The sequence below is a fragment of the Balaenoptera borealis genome (genome assembly GCF_965194805.1).
Source record: "Balaenoptera borealis genome assembly, chromosome: X".
Taxonomy (NCBI): domain Eukaryota; kingdom Metazoa; phylum Chordata; class Mammalia; order Artiodactyla; family Balaenopteridae; genus Balaenoptera; species Balaenoptera borealis.
The window spans coordinates 116,588,727-116,615,392 of record NC_138881.1 but is presented as its reverse complement, the minus strand read 5'-3'; the positions used below and the strand labels follow the sequence as shown (position 1 = coordinate 116,615,392).

The 26,666-nt window shown below is 38.5% G+C and overlaps 1 protein-coding gene and 1 pseudogene across 12 annotated transcripts in view; one reads left to right on the top strand and one right to left on the bottom strand.

Moving 5' to 3' along the window:
- Positions 1–25,274, top strand: part of ATP11C (ATPase phospholipid transporting 11C (ATP11C blood group)) — a 166,455-nt gene extending 141,181 nt beyond the window's left edge. For 6 of the 11 annotated variants that reach the window (XM_082376049.1, XM_082376056.1, XM_082376054.1 and 3 more), the window contains 7 exons: positions 920–1,047; positions 5,272–5,407; positions 7,905–7,970; positions 10,166–10,269; positions 13,602–13,755; positions 19,934–20,038; positions 22,677–25,274. In XM_082376049.1, coding sequence (XP_082232175.1) covers positions 920–1,047; positions 5,272–5,407; positions 7,905–7,970; positions 10,166–10,269; positions 13,602–13,755; positions 19,934–20,035 — 690 coding nt within the window. In that variant the 3' untranslated portion in view covers positions 20,036–20,038; positions 22,677–25,274. Of the gene's footprint in view, positions 1–919; positions 1,048–5,271; positions 5,408–7,904; positions 7,971–10,165; positions 10,270–13,601; positions 13,756–19,166; positions 19,258–19,933; positions 20,039–22,676 lie in introns of those variants that run through there. The other 5 variants (XM_082376050.1, XM_082376051.1, XM_082376052.1 and 2 more) reach the window with 5 other exon arrangements.
- Positions 1–26,666, bottom strand: part of LOC309620082 (26S proteasome non-ATPase regulatory subunit 4 pseudogene) — a 198,910-nt pseudogene that overhangs the window by 116,703 nt on the left and 55,541 nt on the right. The gene's annotated exons all lie outside the window — the stretch shown is intronic.

Here is a 26,666-nt window from a genome sequence, read left to right as displayed (position 1 = left end):
GGCTGGGGGGATCCCACATGCCGTGGAGCAGCTGGGCCCGTGAGCCACAACTACTGAGCCTGCGTGTCTGGAGCCTGTGCTCCGCAACAAGAGAGGCCACGATAGTGAGAGGCCCGCGCACCGCGATGAAGAGTGGCCCCCGCTTGCCGCAACTGGAGGGAGCCCTCGCACAGAAACGAAGACCCAACACAGCCAAAAATAAATTAATAAAAAAAAAAAAAAACCATGTAAAATATTAACCCAAAAAACTGTGACACAGACTGGCCACTGCTTATATTTAGTTTCCCTAAGGGGTTCCTGTCTTACACTTAATGGGCCTTCATTCGCTGAAAATCTTTTGAAAGTTCTTAGTTAATATCCATTAGAAATAGAGCTTATCAGCCACATAGCACAGGGAGATCAGCTCGGTGCTTTGCAAACACCTAGAGGGGTGGGATAGGGAGGGTGGGAGGGAGACGCAAGAGGGAGGAGATATGGGGATGTATGTATATGTATAGCTGATTCACTTTGTTATAAAGCAGAAACTAACACACCATTGTAAAGCAATTATACTCCAATAAAGATGTTTAAAAAAAAAGAGTTTCTCCTTTATACATATTTATATATAAATTTACTTGGACTAATTAATAAAAAGATAAGCATATATATTTAAAAAAAAGAAATAGAGCTTATAGCTTGTAAACATTCTGAATAAGATCGTATTTTAAAAGGGAGGGTATTTTAATATGCATTACAGTATGTTAGTTTCTTTTCTATAGTGGTCAGTTAGAGTGACCTTATTTACAAAACCTCCTTTGCTGTCACAAAAGGTGTGAAAGGAAACTGTCTTGTTTTAGCTTGTGATTTTTTCTAAACACTTAAATATCCTCTTGCAGATGATTGTTACATTACCTTTCTCTTCTGTGGTTTGTCATTACAGCCACTGTATGATGCCGCTTACCTTACAATGTACAATATCTGCTTCACATCCTTGCCCATCCTGGCCTACAGTCTACTGGAACAGCACATCAACATTGACACTCTGACCTCAGATCCCCGATTATATATGTAAGTTGAACATATGTAAGTTAAACGCCCCCCCCCAAGACTTTCAAAATTGTGGATTTCATTTTATCTACAGGTAGGAAGGACACAGAACTGCCCTCCTGGTTTGATTACATGGTTCTGTTCTGAACTTTTAGCTACTTAAACCAAACCATCCAGCTGGAAAATGATGTGTTTCCTAGGTATTGGTATATGTCCTGTAGTTGAATGGGTATGAATTATTTAGTTCAAAATCAGTAATTCCTAAAACTTTGCCTACATTGTCATAGAGTTCTAGAGTCTTAGATGGAGACACAATAGTTTAACTACCCGCCACCCCCCACCTCCCCCAAGAAGGGCCACACAAAGATCTCTCGTAGTTTAGAATATTGATCCCTCCCTGTAATGTATTGAACTGATGATGTTACCTTAGGCTTTCTCTTGTAAACTGCCCCTGAAATATAGCCTCCGGAGTGCTTTTTTAGCCGCATTCTAAAATGGCATTGTTGAAGAAAACAATTAAGTCATCAAGCCATTATATTCATTTTGTGTTAGTTGGAAATAGATGCTTTTCTCTATGGGTGGGGGACTTGGCACTAGCCCCAGTTGCTTAACCTTTGATTAAATTGGAGTTTTATAAGTGAAGCTTACAGCTAAAGATAAAGATATTAATTTACAGCAGGTTGTAAGCATTGCTAAATAATGGGTAGCAAGTGCAATAGAGAGACTTGGGTGTGATTCATTGGTGCAAAGTGAAGGTGCACAAATTTAAGGGATGTCTTTAACCAGTATGACTCATGAAACTCACATCTAGGAATTGTTAGACTTAACCAGGTTTATAAAATTAGTTGTCATTTTAAAGGTATTTATTATAAAGAATTTAAAACATGCAAAGAGTGTAGCAAAAATACTATTTATATAGTGAACTTCCCTGTCCTTACCACTCAGCTTCAACAATTATCAATTCAGGGCCAATCCTGCTTCATTAATAACCTTGTCTTCTCTATCAAGGACTTATTTTGAAGCAAATATCAAACTATATAAAATAGTTACTTCAGCACGTATCTTTTACATGTACTGTTATAACAGTACACTATCATACCTGAAAATTTAACAAGTCCATGATATCAAATATCCAGTCAATGCTCAAATTTTTCCAGTTGACTCAATTTCTTTTTATAGCATGCTTGTTTGAAACAGTATATAAGGTCCATATACTGCAGTTGGTTAATATGCTTCTTGAGACTCTCTTAATCTTTAGGTTAACTTGGCAATTTATTTGTTAATGAAACCAGATGATTTATCTTGTAGCATTTCCCCCAATCTAGAGTTTGCTGATTGCCTCCTCATGGTGTTAACATGTTCTGCTTTTCCCTGTATTTCTTGCAAAGGGTATTGTTAGATCTAAAGGGGAATCGTAGAAATCTTGGTAGAAATCTTCCAGAGCATCAGCTCTCACACCCTCTTTTTTTTAAAAAAATGAGGACCCAGGGCCCAGAAATGACTTGCCTAAGGACACAGCGTATAACAAGAGGCCAGAGCAAAGATCAGATTTCTATCCTCCTGATGACCGGCCCTGTGCTCTTTTCCACAGGCTGGTGGTTTTCAAAGACTGAGTAGCAGTGTTCTGTTTTCAGACAACAACTAAAGTGAAGACCAGTAGTGCAGTTACTCTGGTTGAAGAGGGGTTTGGGTGGCAGTGAGCAGAATGCCTCCCGTTCCGTCCCACCAAGAGCTCTAGCGAATCGCCTGCACTCTGATCCCAGCTCTGCCACTGACTCTGTGGCCTTGCTCAGGTTACTTGACTGAGATGGGCCTCAGTTTCCTCTTCAGTAACAATAGATCTAATCACAGTGTTTTGGGGGAGGATTAAATGAGTGACTACATGTAAAAACTTACAGTGGTGCCCGGCACATAGTAAGTTTCCAATAGGTGGTAGCTATTAATCTTATTATTCTAACACCCTTCTCCACATCACTTCAGGGCTATGCTGAGCACTTTCATACCTTAAGAATGTTGAAAACTTGAAGCAAGCTGTTGAGTACAAATTATTAAGGGTTTCCATGAAGTTTTAGTTACCGCATGCAGGTGTAGCTCATGAATTTTTAAGCAATTTTGCATAGAGGGCATACTTGCCACATACGATGGAGAAATGAAAGCCATGGCATACCTATCACCCAGCCCAAAATGCAGCTTCCTGCCTGCCGCTCTGATGAGACAGTGCTCTCAGCCTGTCACTGTATTGGAGATTGCTCTGTTACTCTGAGCATTCCTTTGTAAACGTGAAGCTCTAGTCTTCATATGTGTCTCTCTCTGCATTTGTACCATTTAATGTTACTTGTGGCCTTGTGTAGCATATTATAGATATCACCTTCGGGGACTTAGTGACACAGGCGTTTACCAAAAGTTTTGATGTGAAATGTGACATAATTGGATCTTTTCATTTTTTTGAGAGAAATTTGAAAAGTAAACTGTAGTTCTTTTCTAGAGGGTAGAGGTATAGTCTGTTTCTTCTACAACTTTAAAAGGCAAAAGCAAGGTCCTGGCACACCTACTGCCTCCCATTGTATGGAGGTGCTCAGGCCTGTGCTGCTGGTCAACTGCTCCTCCCCCCCATCTTCATTCCCTCGTGTTGCCCCTCATGTTGGCTATCATATTCTGAGTTAACAACAGGTTCGTCATTCACCTGAGCGCAGCTAGAAAACCTCAACTATAACCCAACACACCATGACTCCCCTTCCTTTCTTCCCACGGCGTGTAATGCAAATCCAGTGACTGGCTGGAAAGACAGGAACCACCTCCTGCCTCAGCCCAAGTCAGTGACACTCAAAAGCCTCATTGGCTGGCAGTTGCTGGGCCCTCCTTGCAAGGATCTTTAAGGGAGGTGCCTTGCCTGTGGCTCCCAGTTGCCTTGGGAACATGACTTACTGGCTGTGGGGAGAGCTTGTTTCTGGGAAGCAGCTACCTCTTTCCCCCTGCAATTTTTCCAAGGCAAACAGCAGCATATTGCTTTATGCATCCCCCTAACATTGCTGATTTCTGTGTGCACCTGGAAATCCTAGTAGGTAAAAGTTGCATAATTGCTATTTTTTCAGGAAACCCTGCAGCACTCCATACCAACTGAACGAGGATCAGTTGTATTTACATCACAAAGGTCTTTCTTATTCATTACAGCCCAGTGACATTCTTGGTAGTATTGGCAACAGGTGTGCTATTTGAGTGATTACATATCTTTTGATAAATGTTAAGAGGAATTTGAAATAGAAGCTAAAAGAATTCCATGCACAGACCCATCTTCTTTTTGCCCCATTAGAGTTGTTAGCCTTCTTCAACATTCTGACTTGTACCCAGAAGACTGAGCTATTTTTGACAGATGTTAAACTTTTGATCTGGCCACCTACCATTTATCAAAGCATGGCTGTACAGCTTCAAACATGTTATTTGACTCAATTTTAAAAATATAAAGGGTACCCCAAGACCTAAGAAAGGTTAAATTCCCAGGAAGAAATCTTGATTAAATGAAATATTTTAACAATCATAGTTGCAAAGCCATGGTAGCTTGGTTGAGAGCATGTGATTTAAAGTCAAATCAGTCTAGGATTGTATACTAGCTCTGTCCCTTACTAACTGAGTGAACTCTGGCATACTGCTGTACTAGTGGTTCCCAAACTTTACTGCACATTAGAATTACCTGGGGAGTTTTAAAATTATCCTGGTTGCCCAGGTTACACCTCATGCCAGTTAAATCAGAATGAGGGTGGGAGCCAGGCATCAATGTTTTTAAAGATCCCCTGGTGATTCTAATGTGCATCAAAGTTTGGAAACCATTATGATACACCTTTGTGAGGCTCATTATTTGTAAATGGTAGTGATAAGAATACCTATCTCGTGGTTTTTGTGTGTACAAAAATGGACAATATAAAACTCTTAACCCACTTTTATAAGCGTATAATAAGTACTCAGTAAATGAGAGCTAATTATTATTGATGATATTATTGTCAGTGGCCAGAATTTTAACTTAGAAGCACTTTGACAGTTTACTGCAACACCTCAGACAGGAGGTGATTGCATAGAGACAAACCTGCAGCTCGGTCTGGGCTTTTTTCAAAAGCTTACCAGTCCCTCAGGGATAGCTCCCTTCATTCTAACAGGGTCAAACCCCATGCTCACCTTTGGCGTTTCACTGTATCTTTAAATAAACAGCCTACAGAGATTCATTAACTTGTGGTTTTTCCCATTTCTCAATAGGAAAATTTCTGGAAATGCCATGCTACAGTTGGGCCCCTTCTTATATTGGACATTTCTGGCTGCATTTGAAGGAACAGTGTTCTTCTTTGGGACTTATTTTCTTTTTCAGACTTCATCCTTAGAAGAAAATGCAAAGGTAAAAAAAAAAAACGTCATTACATCTTTTGGTATTATAAGCATGGCTTAAGTTTTTTTCCATAGGCACTGGATCTATCATACACACAGTCTAGCTGTAATCATTTTGCAAATTATTTTTCTAAAGGTATGGTATTTAGTTCTCACAGTGTCCTTAGAACAAGGACACTTAGAAGTGTTGAAGTGAGAAATCACTTCCTGCATGCACGGCTAACTAGACAGCTTATGTGCAAACCTCTGGAAGCTTAACTTGGCTGTAATTTTACTAGATGAACAGAGTTCTTGGGATTTCAGACTTTGGACCCGTACACTTTGATGTGAGCAAGGCTTTTCCTGTTTGTTTGTTTGTTTGTTTGTTTATGGCTGTGTTGGGTCTTTGTTTCTGTGCGAGGGCTTTCTCTAGTTGCGGCAAGCGGGGGCCACTCTTCATCGCGGTGCACGGGCCTCTCACTATTGCGGCCTCCCTTGTTGCGGGGCACAGGCTCCAGACGCGCAGGCTCAGTAGTTGTGGCGCACGGGCTTAGTTGCTCCACGGCATGTGGGATCTTCCCAGACCAGGGCTCGAACCCGTGTCCCCTGCATTGGCAGGCAGACTCTCAACCACTGCCCCACCAGGGAAGCCCCGGCTTTTCCTGTTTTAAAAGCAAAGTCTGTCCCCACTCAGTTCTTACTCATAGTAGCCTTCCGTGCTTAGAGTGGAAGGGGGTAGCTGCCGTATGTTTGCAGTATTTGCCCAATAATTAGGGAATTCCCTTCTCTTCCTCCTTCCTTTCCACATGGGAGCATAGTGTTTTCCAGAAAGGCTACACAGATCCTGCCAGTGTCTTCCCAGCCAGCGACTACATAGGTCAGCACCTGCATTGGGGTGATTTTGCCCTTGCTGTGCTCTAGGAGAGAATTGCCAATGGGGTGAGGTCTTCCGGCAGCCACACAGTGGAAAATCAAACCCACCACCTTGCATGCTGCTTTCACTATGTTCTTTGCTATTTCTGGGCTTCCTCTTTTATGGTCATTCATTGGTTATAATCATATGAAGCAAAGCAAAGGTTCAAAAAGACTTTACTGAGTACACTGACTATGTCTAGAACCGAGGCAGTCAACATCTGTTACAGAAGTGATAGGCTCAGTGAATTTGAATGATACTTTGAAATTAGGTACTACAGTTAGAACCTCTCTAATTTGGACTCACAGAAATCAGTTTAGTATGAATCCATTAAAATTATTAATCACTGAGTAAATGTTGAGGAAATACAGATCTAGTACTTTAGAGTAGGCACATGTAGCGTTTGCCAGGGAGACGGCCCTACTAGATCTCTCTGTGTATCCTCGGGCCAGTCCCTTCAGTTTTCCAAGTCACCTTTGCCCAACAGTAAGAAGAAGAAATTCGATTTTATGATTTCTCAGGTCCCTTCAGCTTTATGACTGATTCTGTAACTCCAACTTTTTATTTTGTATTTATTTGCCACATAAATTGTATAGAGCTGACTGTACCCTCCTGCAATTCTATTGACATGGTTCATTTGCTCAGCAAACTCTACTGGCGGTGCATGGGGAGCCTCAGCCCACCCTGTGTCCAAGTCATCACTCATTTTGAGTTCATGAAGTCCAAATGAATTAGATTTTATTGTATATGTTTGCTAAAATTACAATAAGTATAAGGACTACTATCAGCAATTAAACATAACACCATGTACGATTTGATCAAATCCTTTTTTTGCTATTAACCTTAATTTTTTGTTTTTATTTTTTTAAAACCTTTTACATTTCATTTTCTGTTTTAATGTTATGCATTCAGATCTTGACAGCGTTTGGTAAGCATATGTGCCATTCATTGCCATCCATCGTTTGGGTTTATATACATGGTATCTGCTTTTCTTTGATGTGCACATGCTGACAGCTCTAATATTTACAGCCACAAAATTGACTCTATTTTTTTTGTTTTTTTATTGAGATATAATTGACATATAACATTATATTAGTTTCAGGTATATAACATAAGGATTCGATATTTCTATGTACTGAATGGTCACCACAGTAAGTCTAGTTACCCTCTGTCATCATATACTCTTTTTAAAATGTGAGTTCATTTGTCTGCAAATTAGTCTTTATGTATACATAGAGATCTTTAGATCTATATTATAGGAAAAGCCTATATCAAACTCTCTAGATACAGGAGCCATCCAAATGAGTTGTTTTTATGAACGTTACTGTTAGTGGAATAGGGTTTTTCCTGCCTGTATCACACCAGTGTGTTCCCTGTTTTATGCTTCATGGAATCACAAAATAAACCCTGCCGACCACGCATGTGGTGTACCTCTCCAAGAAAATTTAGGCTCACAGTAAAAGCCAGCATTTTGGCCTGATCTTTTGAGCAGATATTTCCCTGAACAATTTATACAAAAATCTTTGGCAGTTACACTCAAGATTAAACTTGGCTGTTTATTATTTTAAGCAAGCTTGTGTATTCATGGTACATGTAATTGTTGAATGTTTTTCAGGTATATGGAAACTGGACTTTTGGAACCATTGTTTTTACAGTCTTAGTATTCACTGTAACTCTGAAGGTTAGATTTTTATTTATTCAAATATATTTAACACCATTTTTGTAATACTTTCTGGTCTTATATCTTTTTTGTCTTCTAATCTTTATTTTTACTGCGAGTTGTTATTCAAGTCTGAATGCTTACTAAAGTAATGTGTGATATTAGAGATTTGGACATTTATATACTATTTGTGATCCATTTTTTCCAGTATATTGCCTATCCTCTTTTTTTTTAATACACCATACTTATGTTGGAAATCTGTTCCTTCTTTCCTGCTATTTTTGAGATGTTAAGTGGTATATAAATGGGCTATGTGTATGTGTGTGTTTCCATGTTAAGTACTTGAATATTTTTTAAAGTTATATATCTGTTTAAGAATGCCAGTCCTTAAAGGAATTTGGGTACTTAAGAGTTGAATATAGGTGTCCATGAGCAAGATATGTGTGCGAAAGAGCTTGGTAGTGATGACGTTTTGTATAATGTATTCATCACTGAAATTTACCCATATTTGTGATGAAATGCATAAGAATATACAGCAGATAACATACAACAAAGGCAGTTTTGGCAAAATCATTGGCATTAACATGCAGCCATGTAATGCTGTGTGCTGAATACTACCCTTGAGGTTCTTGAGTTGGGACTCCCTTATAGTTGAAGGTATAATCAAAATTATTTTGATCATTCCAGTAATAAACACGTCACATGGGGTTCAAGAATGAGTACCTTTAAATGAATTCCAGTATGCCCAGTGGCCAGAATTAGAATTCAGAAGTATAATTGACAAAGGACCTCTAATCATTTCCCCTCTGAATTTTTATACCTGCTTCATTTCTCGTACCGAATACAACTAACATGTTTGCATTATTCATCTGCTATTTCAGTAATATTTTAGGACTGCAAAAGAAAATGTTACAATTCATCTCAGTTTAGCCACTTACTATCTGGATGTCCTTGGGCAAGTGACCTTGTTTCTCAGTACTTCCATTTCCTCTTCTATAAAATGGAGATAAAAGTACCACCCACCTCCCTTAGGATTTTTTTGTGAGAAGTCAATTAGTGAATACATACAAAGCAGTTAGAATGGGGTCTGGCACATAGAATGTGCTCAGTACAATAGATGCTAGTTGTTATTTACTATTATGTCTCATAGGATCATAATTTGAAAGGGAATCCTCCCCACCCTTTTTTACCCCTGGCCTTGCATATGGCCCCAGGGCTTCCAAGCACCCTTCATAGCTAAAGTTGGCCTTGCTGCAGCATCTTTCACCTGTCCCTCAAAATCCATCCACTCCCTCTTCTTTGCATGAGTATTACTGTGGCATGTTCCCTGGCAGCCGGAGGATGGGAATTCAAGACAATGTTATCAATATCCTGTTTATAAATGAGCAACTGTTAACAGATTGCTGAGGAGCAGGGTGTCACAGCAAGTAACAAAACAAACACCACCTCCTCTTCAGAAATTAAATGCCCTGGATATTAGGCCATGTGGCCCAGAAATTTTAAGCAAGCAGAGTGGACCATACTTTTTATTTTTAGATTGCATTTGAAAATCCCAGGTGCCACAATCTGAAGAAACAAGCAGCCCTGGAAGAAACATGAGAGGATTAAAATCTAAGGCAACTGAAAATGTTATTAATTTAATGGAGTAGATACGGATTTTGCAATTGAAAAATTGCACACTACATAGACCCACAATCCATGGCTCCGTGATGCCTGACGTGTAGAGCTAGTTGCCTTTGCATTTAGTAACCCTCATCTGTTGTGTCTGAGCTCTCACGACTCCTTTGTGTAGTTTGTCTTCTCTTCCTAGCTACTCTCTCCCTCTCCTCCTGCTTTTCAGTATACCTGCCTCCACCAGCTAGGCCTTCTCCTTTTGCCATCAGCTCCCTGACCGCCACCACTTAAGGACACGGGGCTCCAGTCTCTGGGATGTTACCATTACCTCATTCCTTGCCCTTCCTTCACTAGTGAGGCATCTGCAGCTGTACTTGCTTGACCACACCTCCATGCCTGTACTCCTAGAGTCTAAATGCCTGAGGGCAGAGCTCTTTGAAAAGTCTGGGTTCTGTTCTTCTAGTGCCATTCTCTTCTGGTTGCCTGCCCCAAGCTAGATCCTCCCACAGGTATCATATTGTGTATAAGTTGTCAAATACCATCAGATACGGCTTGGTACAGTTTGTACTCATCATGAAATCTCTTGTGTTGTATTCTTTCAGCTCGCCTTGGATACTCGTTTCTGGACATGGATAAACCACTTTGTGATTTGGGGTTCTTTAGCGTTTTATGTATTTTTCTCATTCTTCTGGGGAGGAATTATATGGTAAGCTACTGTACGTGTGTAATACGTAAATAACAAAATACATATATAGGTACATTGTATATGCAAACATTAATTATACTTTTAAAGTTTTGATTATATAAGATGGCAAGTCTTCAATATTAATGGACTGGAAGTTACTTCTAGCCAGTAATGCTGCTCTTTCAGTTAAGATTTCAAATGCAAGTATATAGACTGCATGAGTTACTCAAAAGACCTCCCTTCTGGTAGCCCCTGTCCAAATCTTCCGACCTGAAGGTGTGTAAACATCTCTCTGTGAAACGAAACTAATATCTAGCATGACCTCCCATGTGATTTCCAGTGGAAATACTCATCCTGTGAAGTTTCTATACAATATAGTGGCCAATAGATACAGTATTATCCATTTGGACCCTGTTCTCTCTTTATGGTATATTACTCTCCTTCTTGTCACTACAGATGTGCTCAAGAGGTAGAATATGTATCACTTAATACTCAGAGGGTTATATTTGAAATCACCATCCCATTGTTTTGGGGGAGGTAAAGGTAGACTCTACAGCTTGGACTTAAAGTTCATTCTGTTCATCTTGGTTCAGTAGATGTTTATTCAGAATCCGTTTTGTGTGAGGCATTCTATGGGATACAGAAATGAATAGACTCTATCTCTGCCTCAAGGAGACTAGAGTCCAGTGAGGGGCACATAAGCTGTGATTGGGAGAGTTATAAGGAATGAAAATAAGTTAGATTTTCATCTCCTTTCCTTACTCCCAGAGGCCTATATTTTGTTTTTTAATATCACAGTTGTTTTCATTAATTGGTGACTTCCCCTGACAAGGATGCCACCAGCAGAGACCAGGACTAAAGTAAGCCACAGGGTAAGATTCTAGGAGTACATATTTTCACTGGTTTGAGCAAAATCATACGTAGAAAACAGTCCATATTATCACAGAGATGTGGGGACCATGTTTATGTCCCTTGAGACTTAATTAGAAGAAACTCATACTGTTTTGGAAAGCTTTTTAAAATAAAAGCCTCAAGAAATAAAAATATGGACAACCTAATCACTTATGGAAGTAGCAGCTCCAGAAAGTATAATTACAGCATTTGACACCTATATAAGTAATTATTGAAGCAATGAAGCTGAAGGAAGTCTCTGTTTTCTTTAATAATACACAAATGAACCAAAGTTGATTAACCAAATGTAATACACAATTGTAAGGTCATAATTCTGTCTAGGAACCTGTGTAATCAGTATCTGAACTAATTATGCAAAATTTCCACAGGAATGAAATGTTTCTAGCAAACTAAAATTTCTCACTCTTTCCAGACTATTCCTTATTGATTAAAATAAATCCTTTAAATGATTTAAGATATTGTCACACCTGTTTCTATTCATTAGAGATGGTTACTAAAAATGAAATGTTAATAAATCTGTTTTATTTTGTTGCCTATAGTGCTGTCCTTAAGTAGACCTGTCTGAGTTGAGCTACTACATGAATATAAAATTTATATTATAAAGCAACCAAGAAAATGTGACTAGAAACTGTAATACTTCAGCTGAATGCTGATTGCAGCTACATCTCCAGACATGCTCAACCCTGAGGCATTGTGACTCACCCCTCTTTGGGGATGGGCAGTGAGAATGATGATTTCTGATCCCCAAACCCCATCCAGGAATAATAATTTTTGTTTTTTACTGCTCCTCTGCAAAACTCCATAGATGCCATCAAAATCAAAAAGAAAAATGTGGAGCTTTTAATCACAGAGAGGGTACTGTGCAAAAGAATACCCTGTGACGACTAGCTGTCAGTTGTCTGCTGGACGCTTATTGTGCCTCAGTTAACTGCCTAGAAGATTAGTCAGGGTGCCCTTCTGAATTAGAGTGGGAATAGAGCTCTGTAGAAATCTTTTCTTTATGGTAGGAACCCTAGAAAACTTGTTTAGCCTGGACCTCATAAGTTTCTCCACCTCACTATTGTGCTCACAATCTATTCCACATCTATTCCACAGTCTAGTCCTCATCTGTGTAGAGCCACGAGCTTGATTTTATCATGTTACATGAGAGTGCACAAACATGAATGTTTAAATGAGAAACCAGTTTATCTTCAGTGAGCACTATTTGTGATCTGCTAAATGGCACCAACCACTTATTTACCTAAGGCTCCTCATCCAAGGACAGTCTGATGTACACCCCAACCTTGAGCAGCTGCTTTGCACTTCCTCCCCCTCAGCTTCAGACAACGTTCATCCTAGCCTAGTGAGGCACTCTGTGGTTCAGCTCAGGCAGGGAAGGGAAACTGGCTGGACTTCTCAGTGGTCGCCTAACAGTTCAGTGGATGACTGAACCCTGCAGAATGAGGCGTTCTCCTGGATTTCTGGACCCCAAGGCTTAATGTGTGATTAGCAATATTCTTCTGTCAACCTACTTGGCACACACTCGTACTTAATATATATTTGTGGATGAGAATGGTAGATTCCTCCCATTTGAGAGAGAAAATCTCTACAGTCCTTGTTATGTTTACATAGGGGTTTTGTGGGCAGGGGGGTGGGGAGTGGTAATAAAAATGTCTTTTAAATTTCCAAATGTAGACCAGAAATCCTTTCTTATATTAAAAAAACAGCCAAGGAAGTAAAATGTTTGTTAGCATAAAAATTAATCATCATTTCTCATGAATATCTCTGAAGCGCCAGTATTTTCTTTTTTTTTATTATTTTGTTTTATTTTATTTATTTTTGGCTGCGTTGGGTCTTTGTTGCTGCACGTAGGCTTTCTCTAGTTGTGGCGAGCGGGGGCTACTCTTCGTTGCGGCGCGCGGACTTCCCATTGCGGTGGCTTCTCTTGTTACGGAGCACGGGCTCTAGGCGCGTGGGCTTCAGTAGTTGTGGCGCGCGGGCTCAGTAGTTGTGGCTCACGGGCTCTAGAGCGCAGGCTCAGTAGTTGTGGCGCACAGGCTTAGTTGCTCTGCAGCATGTGGGATCTTCCCGGACCAGGGCTTGAACCCGTGTCCCCTGCATTGGCAGGCGGATTCTTAACCACTGCACCACCAGGGAAGCCCTCCAGCATTTTCTAATGCAAATAAATATTCTCCAGTTGGCAGCTTTAAAATTGATCGCTTAGTTGTTTTCAAGTCAAATGCATTTTAGCATCTTTTTTCCCCTTTGATTATCATTCCTTTTCTTTCCAAACATTTAGTAAATGAAATCGGTTTACTACTTCTGGGTCGTCCTAAAGAAAATTATTTTTATTAATGTATATAACGAGGATTCCTTTTAAATACAAAAGTTTCAGTTACACTACTGTTTCATATAACAGGAACTGATTTGTTTTTCCATTATGTATTTTCTTTCCACTCTAGGCCTTTTCTCAAACAACAGAGAATGTATTTTGTATTTGCTCAAATGCTGTCTTCTGTATCCACATGGTTGGCCATAGTTCTTCTAATATTTATCAGCCTTTTCCCTGAGATTCTCCTGATAGTATTAAAGAATGTAAGAAGAAGAAGTGCCAGGGTAAGAACTAAGTTTATATTACCACCTGATTTTTGGAAGGGGCTTCAATATCTGCCGTGAACTAAAAACTTTATTTAGAGAATTGCATTAGTTACAGCATGTTAAACCCCTCCTTACAGGTTCATCACTTAATTTCCTCTTCTGCATAAAAAGTATAGTAAAAAACTTCGTTATCCAATGCAGGTGGTAAGTAGATTCCTTAATAGTGTTCTATGTGACCTTTAGCAATCCATATGGAGTATCTCATATGCTCCATATGGAATTTTAAACGGAAAAAATGATTTTTTTTTTAATTTAACCTAGAATTTTCACACTGGGAATTTCCACACCAACATTCCAGCTTTAACCTTAGAAATTTCCCCATGGGTTGTTTGCAGATTTTTTTTTTTTAGTTGATAATCCCAATTTGCCTGTTTCAAACCTTTCCCCTTCCTTTAATTATAGTGCTGCTTAATCTCTGTGTTGCTTCTAGCCCTGTCTGTCCAGCAGTATATTTGAACCAAAGAGAATTCCCTGGATGTGGTTTCTACATCCTTCCCCTCTTGAACACACTTGTAAAAATTCAAGATTGTTTTATGAGTGTGTTTTTATTTTTGCTGCTTATATGGTAAATTTTTTGCGGGAATGAGAAGTTATTACCCTCTGTCAGCCTAATCGCTTGGCCCTGCATTGTCTGATATCTTTTGAGCCTTTCTGAAAAAGCCTTTAAACTGAAAGGGATAGATTAGCCTTGAAAATAAAACTTCTGGCAAATTTTGACCAACAGGTTAATTAAATATGTCATATTCCTATCAACACTAGCTCATTTTGCCAAACAAAACCCTGTTTCGATCATATTGACACCAATTAGATCTTGTAGCCCCTCCAAGGCAATATTTTCAAGTAGACTAAGCTATATCTACCTGATCTATTTCATTAAATTTGCCAACCAGTTTAGCCACAAAACTGGTTTGCCTTGATTTTTTTTTTTTCGTATTGATTGATTGCAGTGGTTGGCATCATGCAGAATAGGGAACTAAAATGATTATAGTGGGAAAATCTTCAGTGATTAGATGTGTAAGAGAGGAGCTTCATGACACAAGTCAGTATCAGCCCCACTCAAAAGCAGTAGATTATCAGTGGCATAAGCCACATTGATTCTTGGTATACACGGCCAATCACTGTATAGTTAGGTGGTCAGAACTGGCCTTAACTCCCTGCTTCTGCATGCCTTATGGGTGGAACTGCACACAGTAACGTTAACCTAAGACCACCTTAATCTCTCTCTAATCCTTCCAGTAGACCCCCCACTAACTCCTCCAGCCTGGTGTTTAGTCTTAGAATGGAAAAGTGGCATTTACTTGTCTGATTATACCTTTAATACAAGTTGAACAGGGATAAAACAGGTTCCTCCCAGAATGGCTCAAGTGGCAATTTGCATGAAGCCAAACAGAAAATGTCACAGTAAGAAATCTTTTGGTGCCTTGTTGTAATAGAGATTTGTCTAGGAAGGATCTCCTTATTTGGGAGTACACTTTGAGGAGTTCCTCGATGTTTTTCTTATTTGGGGTAATGGAGCTCATGCTAAATAATGGCTCACACCCAGCTTCATGCTGTAAAGATGAGACAAAAATCTCAGAAATCAAAACCTTCAAACATATCATCTTATCCTCTTCCTTAAGCCCTTTAAAAAAAAATTAGACACTGGCTGGAGGTGACTTTTACATAAATTAAATGGCTACTAAATATTTTAAATGTTTTTATATAAGTTAAATGGCCATTAAATGGAGGGATGCTACAAGGTAGTCACAGATAAAGACTTAGAACATTTTCTTTCCACGCAAACAGCAGATTCCAAACTTCTGTTGAACGAAAGCATGGAGTTCTGGGACTGCGGCCCTTTTTACTTAGCAGTGTAGAATGTTTCCAGGGTTCAGCATGAGATTTGTTTGCCATGGATTATGTCCATGATAGGAGGAATTCCAGTGTCTGTGCTGTAGCTTGGCATGCTGATATGCTAGAACAACCAGGAGAATTTCCATAATCACCTTCATTCGTTCACTCATTCATTCATTTATTCCTATCGTCACTGAACCAGTGAACATGTGTTGAACCACCTACTGATGAACATCTCTCTTTACATCCAGAGTCTGAAAGGCTAAATGTTTTTTCAGACTCTATGGGATTGTGAGGCTTGCAGATGAGACAAAACATTGTGGGCACTCAGCAGCACTGCCTTTTTTGTTTTCTTTTTTTCCCCTTGTGAGAAAATGCAAGAGCAAAGTAGTGCATATGAATGCATAAAGGCCAACTGAAACATGGCAGCCATGACTACTCTGATAAGTCACATCTATTTACACAAGGCTCTAGTTGGCCACATCAAAGAGGCAGAGGCCACTTCTAAGATAAAGGAGAAAAGAGTATTTTAATGACCAACAGTCTGGCATCCTGGGTGACTTCCTACTTCGTTCAATATCCCTTGCTAAGACATTGGCCTCATTTTAAAGAAACGCAAAGGATTCTTTTACACTGGGTCAGCCTCATACCTGACAGGCTCCCTAATGGGATAAAGTGCGTGTCCCGAGCTAGAGGTAGAAGATCCCCCTGACTTCAACCAGTAAGCTAGGGACCCTTTGTATGTAGAGCCAGAAATGCCTGTGGTAAGTAGACTGCCAGTGCTATCCTCCTGTGAGTCTTGGCAGCTGCTTTAAGAAGGGAACTCAGCAGCGGATAGAGAAAATGTCTATGGCATTTGAGAAAGAAGCTAAGCCATTTACATTTAACAATTATAGAAGCAGCCTTCTGTTGAATTCTATTCAATTCAGCACACATTGCCCGAGGGTTGACTGTAAGCTAGCTGCTGTACTAGGTGTTGATCATTCAGAGAAGAATCAGATGTAGCTCTCACAAGGAGCTCTCACTCTAGTTGAGTTATAAAGGGGACTTATTTGGAACACTTCTGTAAGCAGGTATAAACAGAACAGTAGATTCAATACTATGGCTTGTTGTAACACAGCTGAGCTATTTCAAGGTCCAAGTCACTACCTCCAGAAGCCTCCACCACAGCTGAGTTCTGTCATGATATTAGCATTAGAAAGAATTCTCTCTTAGAAAATAGGTTCCCTCACTCGTTTAACTCAGGGGTAAATATTTTCACACCCTTATTTTCAGCAGTGTAGTTAATTCTTGAGCTAAAGTCCCATCATTAAGGATCATAGGACTTTTCTTTAGCTTATAAACTGACAAAGCCTCATCGCCATGCTGCTGACAAGCGTATGATGAAACTATCATGGAGCACTGAACAGTGGTACAGCAGATAACACTTTAAAGGAAATTTAAAGTTTAGGATTTTTGGTATTTCAAAAAGCTGTGTCCCCTCTTAAGCACATTTCTTGGGCTGTCTCTTAATCAATGAAATACACCTGGACCTTCTGGCCAACTGGTAAATACCAGTTCCCATTTCCAGCGGAGGAATTCTCCACATATCTTTATGTAAAGTTTTCCCGTGTAAACCACCATGATCTAAAGGAGGCTTGACTTTGCCTAGTAGACATGGAGACACTAAAATCTAATGAGAATGGACCCAGCAACATGGCCATACCTTGCATGTGAGGTCTGCACAAACAACAGGAAACATTCCATTACGCAGGGAGCTCTTTCAGAGTGGAAGACAGGAAAAGGAAGAATGTCAGGTGTCTGAGCAAAATTCCCAGAGAAAGCACTTTGGAGAATACAATTTATCCTTATAATAACAATGGTGACAATGATGATTACTATTGCAATCCTGACAGTGTCACATAGAACCAAGAGTTCTGAGGGTTAACAGTCCTGTCATCTAAATTAGACAAATATAAAGTTGAATCCTAACATCGTGGCTGTTGAGGTGGACCTTTATGCATTGGCCTCTTTGACAAACTGCTAATTGAGCCAGAGTCAAAACTCTCTAGATGACTGCAAAGGAATGTGGAAATTTCATACTGTTTTAGTTATCTCCCATCCTTCTCACCCTCCCCCAACCAATTGCTAGCTGTGTCAATTTTTTTATTGCTTTACTCTTTCCATGCTCTCTGCTGCCTTCTGTACTTTCATATTTCTTTTGTTTTCCTTTATAAAGTAACCTATTAACCCCTAAAATTTCTACTTCCTAGAAATACTTTTATCTCTGACCGTTGGAAACAAGGTTTTGAGCACACCAAAATGTGTTTCAGTTATAGTCTTAAATAGATGGGCTTGTATTTTAAACACAGGGTGGGTGATTTGGTATCATGTTAATCTTGTTGCAAGGTTTTTGCTCACAAAATAGAAGACAGAGCAATTTTAAAATTTTTTCTCAGAAACGAAATATTTATTTCTCTAGCTTTATCAATTGGTAATTTGCATGTTACCAACGTGTCACCAACTGTATTTAAGGTAAAATGTGAACAGGAAAAAATGTAGTTATGTTAAAATATATATGAATAAATAAAAATATTTGCCTTTAGAAGTATAAATGTTTATTAGACTGTGATAGATATATGTGTTACTTTAGCTGGTTTCTTTTTGTAAGCGTATTTCCATTAGCTGCTAAGGAGATAATACGGGTAATCTTGATTAGGAGAATCATTAAGCTCATCCGCATAGTTGACCACTCATCTTCTGTTTTGCTTGAGCAATACCAAAACCAAGTCTATAAATTAGCCTATAGCTTTAGGCACAGAATAAGAAAAAACTAACCTCTTAGGTTTTCTGATTAAACTTTAAGTTATCGGTTTTTACTTTTTCTAAGTGTTTTAAAGGAAAAATTCATAGCTCTTCAGCCAACACTTTTAAAGAGTCTCTATAGGAGAAAAGGGGGAAACTGATCAAATTATGTTAGAATAAAGGACGTTAAAGATTGGTTCAGAGGTAAACGGCACTGAAGTGTGGTTTCACCAACAGTTTTTCCATTATGTTAGTTTTGATTAGGTTTTTAACCTGGAACTGCCCAAGGGCAGTCAGTCCCTTCATATTCCATCTATGCAACTGGATAGGGGAGACAGTTACTTCAATATAGACTGGTGATGGACCCTCAGCCTAGCTCTCTGACCAGTGGATTTTGAACAGTGTAAGCTAGTGAGTTAATGATTAGAGAGGAGCTTTATTTCAATGAGAAACATATTTTTTAATTACTTTATTCAAAATAGTCAATTTTCCCATTAAGAAAAAAAATTTTTAATTGCTATACAGAGAAATAGTAGTTTGCTCATATAATAGACTATTCCTAACTCTAACTCTACTTTTACTTCAGAAAGTAACGTCTTCAAAACTAACGTCATTTCGACTTCGAATTCTCAAGGTTTCTTTTTAAATGTTTTACATTTCAGAGAATATTTACTTTTTTTTTTTTCTTTTTGGTTTCTGCATTTCTCTTTTTTCTACTGCAATTTTCCACCTTTTGTGCAATTGTGAACAAGGTAACGAAACGCCTCCCTTCCTCAGGAACATCTACTATCTTCATGCTTTCTCAAACTTCCAGCAATCACAGTTTCTCTTGGAGTGAATAAGGTGATTTCCTTTCTTAATGTTCCAACTTGCTTGCATTCTCATTTGCTTGACATCATTTTCTGATTCTTTATGAAAAATTCTCATGACTCATCTTTACATCTTCTATTGATACTTAAGAATATTTTGTCATTTTCCTTTAATCATTTGTTCACCTTCTCAAATTGTCACACTGGAGAGAAAGTGATTTTCAAAAACTTGGACTGTAGGTCTGTAGTCCCATTGGTTCCTGGTCGTAGTAGAAGCCACAGTGTGTTACAGCTAGTCTGTTCACTAAGACAGGAATGTTTTGCACAAATTCCTCTTTGTTCAGTACACTCACAGCACCGGCACAACTCTCAGAGGTGTTCACCAAAAGGATGGTAAGGTTTACTAATCGAACCATACTGACTTCATCAACCGCATAACTTAACCAGTGTCATTTCAAAAACCCAAGTTTGCCACGTACTACTAATGTCTGTACTCTTCTACCATGAAAACAATTCAACTCGAATTGGAGACTTTCTTAGGTCTTTAAATGTATTCATTTAAATGTTACGCATTTGCTGTAGTGTAATCATTTGTACTTTTGGCCAGAGGAGTAGTCTGTAGGAAATTATTTTTTTCTTCGTACATTTTTATCACCAGGTAGGTTAACCAATCTTCAAATGCGTTAAGTATCTTTACCTCACTATTACAGAGAAATCTGAGCTGTAAAAAGGCATCTGACTCATTATCCACCAGACCTTCAGTCAGACCTCTTCTTTTACGAACATTCTCAGACGAATCTAATATATTGTAACAGGTACCTAGTGTTAAACAAGCGGGCTGGCTTTAAAGAAACAGATTAACAGCATTATAAAGAAAAAATGAAAATATCACTCTCTAAATTTTCTCTGCTGTTGGTGTGGTGAACTTTATACTATTCTTTGCAAAAATATAAAGATGCATTGCTTGGAATATGGAGGAATACATATTTTAAATTTGCTAAGCCCCAAATAAAATTTTAGGCGTTTTCCAGAACTGAAGGGCAATACAGTATATTTAATTTATAAGGGGCATGTTGTCATGGCATCACGTGAAAATGCTTGTTAATACTGATTAGGAAATATAATTTTGATTTTAAAAGATGATTTGGAAAAATTGAAAATAAATATTCCAAAATTGCATCTGTATAATATCAAGTCAGTTTTAGCACTGCATGTTCTTTTGGGAATTATGTGAAAATAATTCAGTGTGTTTGTACCTCCATGTGCTGTGTCTGTGTTTCCAGGTGTATATTTAATGTCCTTGTAAATGTCTGGTCCCCAAGTATATGTTAATGAACCAATCTACTCTAATCACTTTTTGTAGTGTCAAGTTTTATTCAAGCTAAATGTTTCAACTTTCAGAGGTAAAACCTTTCCTAGCCATTCAGGGGGATGCTAGCCTAATCATATAGAATGCTTCATAATTAATTTTTCCAAAAGTGAGTAAATTAATTTTATAACATTGTTTCATTTACCCCCCAAAAAAAGATTTGGAAGGAATTGATATGCCATGGGAGGAATCCTTGAACTCAGAATGACTCCTCTACGTGTACTCATTTTCCCACTGCAGGGGCCTCTGTCACCCTAGACCTTTAAAGGTCTTTTATCCATCCATGGGAATGTAGAATAATTCATGAATGAGGTTTACAAGCTTGTCAGCTTGGAAACAACTCTATATGGCTTAGGTCAGGGCTGTCTTTCATGCCCACATAAAAATTAATGATCAGCATGAATGACAGTTGCAGGTCAGTTCACTGTGATGCTGACAATTGTGAGTCCGCCTCATAGGCCCATTTTTTCATCAGCTATCAACTCCCCTGCCCTCCAGCAAAGAATAAAAACTGAGCTAAGGGATTGAATCCATTGGTTCTTCTAGCTCCTACTGTTCATCACAGTCTGCATCTGCAGTGTTATTTTGGAAGCCAATTCATTTTGTCTCAGTCTACATACATCCTTTTACCCATTTGGAGTGACTCACCTGCTTATGTTGTCCCTCGGTAATGAATCTGCTTCCCAGTAGCCTTCAAGGTCTTTGACTATTTTGTTCCAGATAGCCTTGTCCTAAGCTGAGTGATGCATTTTAGCTATACTGTTTCCAGTGAATTTTGTATCCCCCTGGATTGCGTGCCTTAGCTTGGTCTGTGGTTTGGGAGACTAGGCTGGGTAGCAGACACTACTACTGCTTTTGGTCTCTCCAGGGCCTTAACCCCTACACTGCCTAACGCAACTGAGGAGGTTTTTCAAAAAACGATTGTTTTATTTTTAATGTAGTTATTCCTTCTAGGAATATATTTTCATGTGACATTATTTCTTCTCCAAGGAAAATATTTGGCAATTAGTTTAGCCACCGAGTTTGTCCTTGGTTGATAAGGGAACTGCCTGACTCCTTTTATAAGTTCTCGATATGAATGGCAACCTTATTTTGGTTAGGGTCACCCTGACCCTGCTACCTGAAGAACTAATATGAGAGAATGGAACATCAAAAGGAATGGAAGGTATTCTAAAGAACTTCTAGTCCAAGTATGGCAAGGAAGGTGCACCTAAAGGGGGAGAAAATAGTACACCCCTTAAGGCCCTCCACTACTCAGGTTTTAAAAAGTTGGATTTTTGAGTGGAGAATCAAGGATTAGGTTCACTCCCTTGACATAAGACTTCCACTTCTCCACATACCTGATTTATACTCACTGATCAGTTGCCCTATCATGCCCCATCCTGATCATAGCATGTGATAGCGTTTAGAGGACAAAGAAGAATCTACAGATTTCTTAGGGAGATTTCTGTGGTTTCTTTTCTAAAAGGATGATGAATAAGAAAAACAGGAGTCAGTTGACTCATAGATACATGATCTACCAAAAAGAAAATTAACTTCAATATTATAGAGAGGAAACATGTTTCTTTAAGTAAAGGAAAAGTACTTTCATAACAGTCTTTCAGAACAATGTATCTTCAGACTTTGTCATAATTAACACAACCAAAAAACAGTTGATGCATTCATTCAGCATGTCCTGAGCATCTGCTGTGCACCAGACACTGGGCTGGGTGCTAGAGATAGAAAGTTAAATAAAATGTCCCTGTTTTCATGTCCCTTCTGTCCCTCACAGACTAGAAGGGATCTTAGTGGAGCTAAACCTCTGCTGTCCTAGTGGTACCAGTTCTTAAAAGAACCCTGGAGCAGTCCAAAAGCAAAGAGCAAGTCTGAATCTATTCAGCTGACAAATGAATAAAGGATTCAAAATTGGTTATTGTGTCACTTTTTTTTTCCCTGCATGTGAATAAAACTTGGCAGCTTTGTTAAAACAATTGTTTTATTCTCATAACAAAATTTACTACTTGATTTATTTTTGAAAATGCTGAACAGATGGTTTTACATTATTAAGATAAAACTTTTAACTCTGTGTATTTTAAATCTTTCAGAATCCGAATCTTGAACTGCCTATGTTATTGTCCTACAAGCATATTGACAGTGGTTACAGCTAAAAGAAAGCATGAAGAAGCAACTACAAAAAGTTATCATCTCAGGATACTTGATATGCAACAAACTAAACCACTATCTTATGTCTAAGGTTCAGAATAAATGTCCACTAAGATACCAAATGACTCTCTTAAGCATTTACAGTTATTGTAAGTAGCCGTTATGGCCAAAGCTCTAAGTTATGAATTATATGAAGGTTGAAAGCAAGAATATTTAGAATTTCTGGCTTTAGATAGAATAAAATAACTACCAAGTGGGTGCTCTTTTAACCCATGAACTCTGAATGGATTTAAATACGATAGTATAAAGTAGAAGTCATGCAATGGGAATGAATAGATTTTGCTAATATTACTTTTTTTGCCTGGCAGAAGAAATAGGCAATTTGGATCACATTTCTTGTTCCTGCTGAATGATAATGTTAAATTATTTTTTTCAACATATGAAAGGAATACTTGAAAATATAAGAGTACTAAATCAGTGCATCAGATAGTAGTTAATCCTTTCTGTTCACCCACGTGCTAATTTTGTCTTGATTAGAATATCCTTGCCAAAAAATAACTTGAAAGGTGGAAAGAACGTTAACCCTGGGTATTTTTGCAAAAATCAAAAGAAATTATTTATTTTTGTTCTTCTGGATTACACTTAATGAGTGTAAGGCTACTAGATTTGAAAAGAAAGCATTTCCAATCAGTAGCTCCTCAAAATAGTTAAGATATAATAGATTTTCCCAATATTAGTTGTACTGGGATCTGAGGCAAGATGGGCAAAACCACAGTTACATAAAAATAAAGGCCATTCTGAACATCAGTCTTTTATAATTTTTTTGTGGAGAGGAAGGAAGAATAGCTTAATTTCAAACTGTTAACGGTTTTTATTTGAAAGAGGTTGCATCTGTGCATATATGCAGCACTTTTTTTTTTTTTTAACTTGCCGATTTGGGAGGAGGAAGGGTCCATAGCACGACTCTGAACATGAATGTTGTCTCTCTTAGCAAACTTGGCTAGAGTAATGGTCTAACTCTAAACCACGAGATTCACCTTGGTAAAGTCCTTGACTTACTGGACTAGAGGGAGGTTTTAACCTCCTAAGGAGTTCACCTAAAACATATAAATGTGGTGTGTCTTTATTAAATGTTAAAATTAAACACGCTTTTTTCGGATATAAGTGACTACATTTGACTACTAGATTGAAATGGTCTTTTAAAAGGTATTTTCTTACCAGTTTCCATTCTTGGTTGTCTTTCTGGCATGCCTGTACTATTATTAGTGTTTATATTGTACCTTGATTTGGAGGAGTATTAGATTCAGTCTATACCAGTGTATTTATAAAGTCCATATGGCACATTTGATTCTTCCATTTGTATTTTGTGTTAATGTTTAGGTGTAATTTTTCTTAAATTTTAGAAAGGACATAATTTCAGTTGTCAGAAACCATTCCATCATTACTGACCCTTTTTCATTATTTCATTTGTTCTCATCTATCAGTATTATTTTTGAGTATTTTGTTAGGTGCCATCACACCTTCCTAGGTGTGCTGTGTTCTAGTAGCCTAGTATTTGGGGCAGTCTGCTGAAAACCAAGTCCATATATTCTTTACCTATTCCAAAGAGCTAAAAAATCAGACCCAGGAGAGTTTTCGATGTTTTGTTGTTGTTCTTGTTTTTATAGTTGTTGCTGTATTGTTATTGTTGTTCTACATAAGAATTATAAGGACTGTGAATACAGAGAGCCCACCTTAATTAGAGAGGCTTGTTTAATGCAGACCATTAGAGATGTGACATAATCAGAATATCTAGGGTAGTGGAAATGTAACTGGTGGCATGTAAAATTCCTTGCATCCTGGAAGAAAGACAAGGGGGATTTAGAGTTGTGTCTAATAAGCTACACGTTACACTGCAGCTCAAATTCACGATGGCAGTGACGTGTAATATCATGGCCTAGATCCTTGAGAGGGACCTGACTTTATTTTTTGAAAGATATTTTATTAGTAAGCAAAAAAATTGGTTAGCGTGGGGTTAGCAGATGGAATAACTTGAAGTAAGCCATCCAGTATTCCTATCACTACAATCTAACCACCTTATTTTGTGTCAGAGAAAGGGGTAAAATGTAATAATAGGATCATATACCCATCATTTGAATAATTTTGAACTACAAAATGTCCTTGTAGTTTTCACAGCTGTTCTCCACTCTTTGAGGATGTTACCTGGGAAACTGAAAACATAAATTCCATATCTACCACATTTACACCAGCAACAGTATAAAATACAAGCCTAAATTTGCAAAATCCATAATAATTTAGTGATGAAATTTTTTAATAACATGCAGTATATAAATGCAGATTTTATGCAAGTGTTGACGAAATCATTTTTCAGCTTGCAAAATGGGACTGCAATATTACATTTTTCACTTCAGCAATTTTTTACATCGTTTTTGCTTTCTATAATGAATGTGAATGCCATCTTTTATGAATGCAACTTGCCTTTTTCATTACAGAAATTTTGTTTGATGTAATCAATAAACTTTGGTATGGTATGGTTGATATTTTTAGCCTCTTTTTTGGGAAGGTCTGTCTGACGTAAAAGTAATATGGAAGCAATTTGGTGATGGGAAATAAGTTTCTAATTGCCTCTTTGCCTGTACAACTCACAAAAGACTGACCACTTCTGCATACGTTCAACTAGCACTTGAGGGCAATACCTAATTTGGGGAGTTTCCGATATTTGTGGGAGTTTTGAATAAGGCTGTATCTGGTTGCTGCATACGTAAAAGTCCAGCCAAATCAGCAAATACATATTGAAAGTCTGCCGTGTGCTTGGCAGTGCTCACTCGTTGGAGGTTGTACAATACATGGTCTGTGTCTGCATCCCATTGAAATCATTTGATTCTTAATAGTGTGTGTTTACACCAAAGGTGTGTGTGTTTACACCAAAGGTGTGTGTGTACACCTTTCTGTCCCTCGCCCCCCTTCCCCTACACCTCTCTCCCCCTCTCCCCATCCCCCTTCCTTCCCTGTGTCGTTGCTCAGCCTGCATCTAAGGCCTTGTGAAAGTCCTTTTCCTTGAAAAACCCTGCCCTCCTTGACTTCTAAGAAACTAAAGTCTCCACTGTAGCTGGTTTCATTACGTTTTTACACTTCAGTCTCTATATTTTTGTAGTCTTTTAATCCTGTTAGTCTTTGACCTACATTTAGAGCATTTCCTCTTTTTTTTGTTGTAAAGTGGGAAATGTGCTATATTTGGAGGTAAGACCTGAGTTGAGTTTCAGCTTTGCCACTTAGAGCCATTTCCCTCTCAGTCCTCTTTCTTCTCGCCTATAAAATGGTGTCTTGGGGGTGAAGGGTGATCAAGTGAGGTAAAAGATCATAATTGCTTTGTAAAATGTCATTTGCTAGTCAGCTGAATGCACTGCTATTTTTCTATTAAGGGGTTTTGTTGCTGCTTTGACATTTTTAATAAATAGTTGTCATTTACCAAATTTTCATAGATATGTCTTAGATTCTTTCTACCTTCTTGGAATTAGTCTCTTCAGGTTTCCTTCCCTTCCCCCATCCAGCCTATTAAGACGCTGCCTCACTGTGTCGTCTGCCCAGGATTGGCCAATAAAGTAAGTATTGTGAGGGGCTGAGTGGTTTGGCCCCTTCAACAAGAAGCACATGCAAAGGTTAGGGGCTGAGGTTATCACTATGGTTATTCAGTGAATGTGTCCGCAGCTGAAGTGCTGGATGCATACTAATGAAGCTTGAAAGCCTGAGTTCTGGGAATAGTTGTCAGGAAAATGGGGGGCTTAATTATTTCACAACATTTTTTAATTAATTTGACACGTATTTCCCAGCAACTGACGGGTAAGGAAATGTGGCCTCAGTTCCTAGTACGTGGACCTATTGTGGACCAAGCAAGTCCTCATCTCATGGGCTTAGGAGCAAGTGCTATGAGC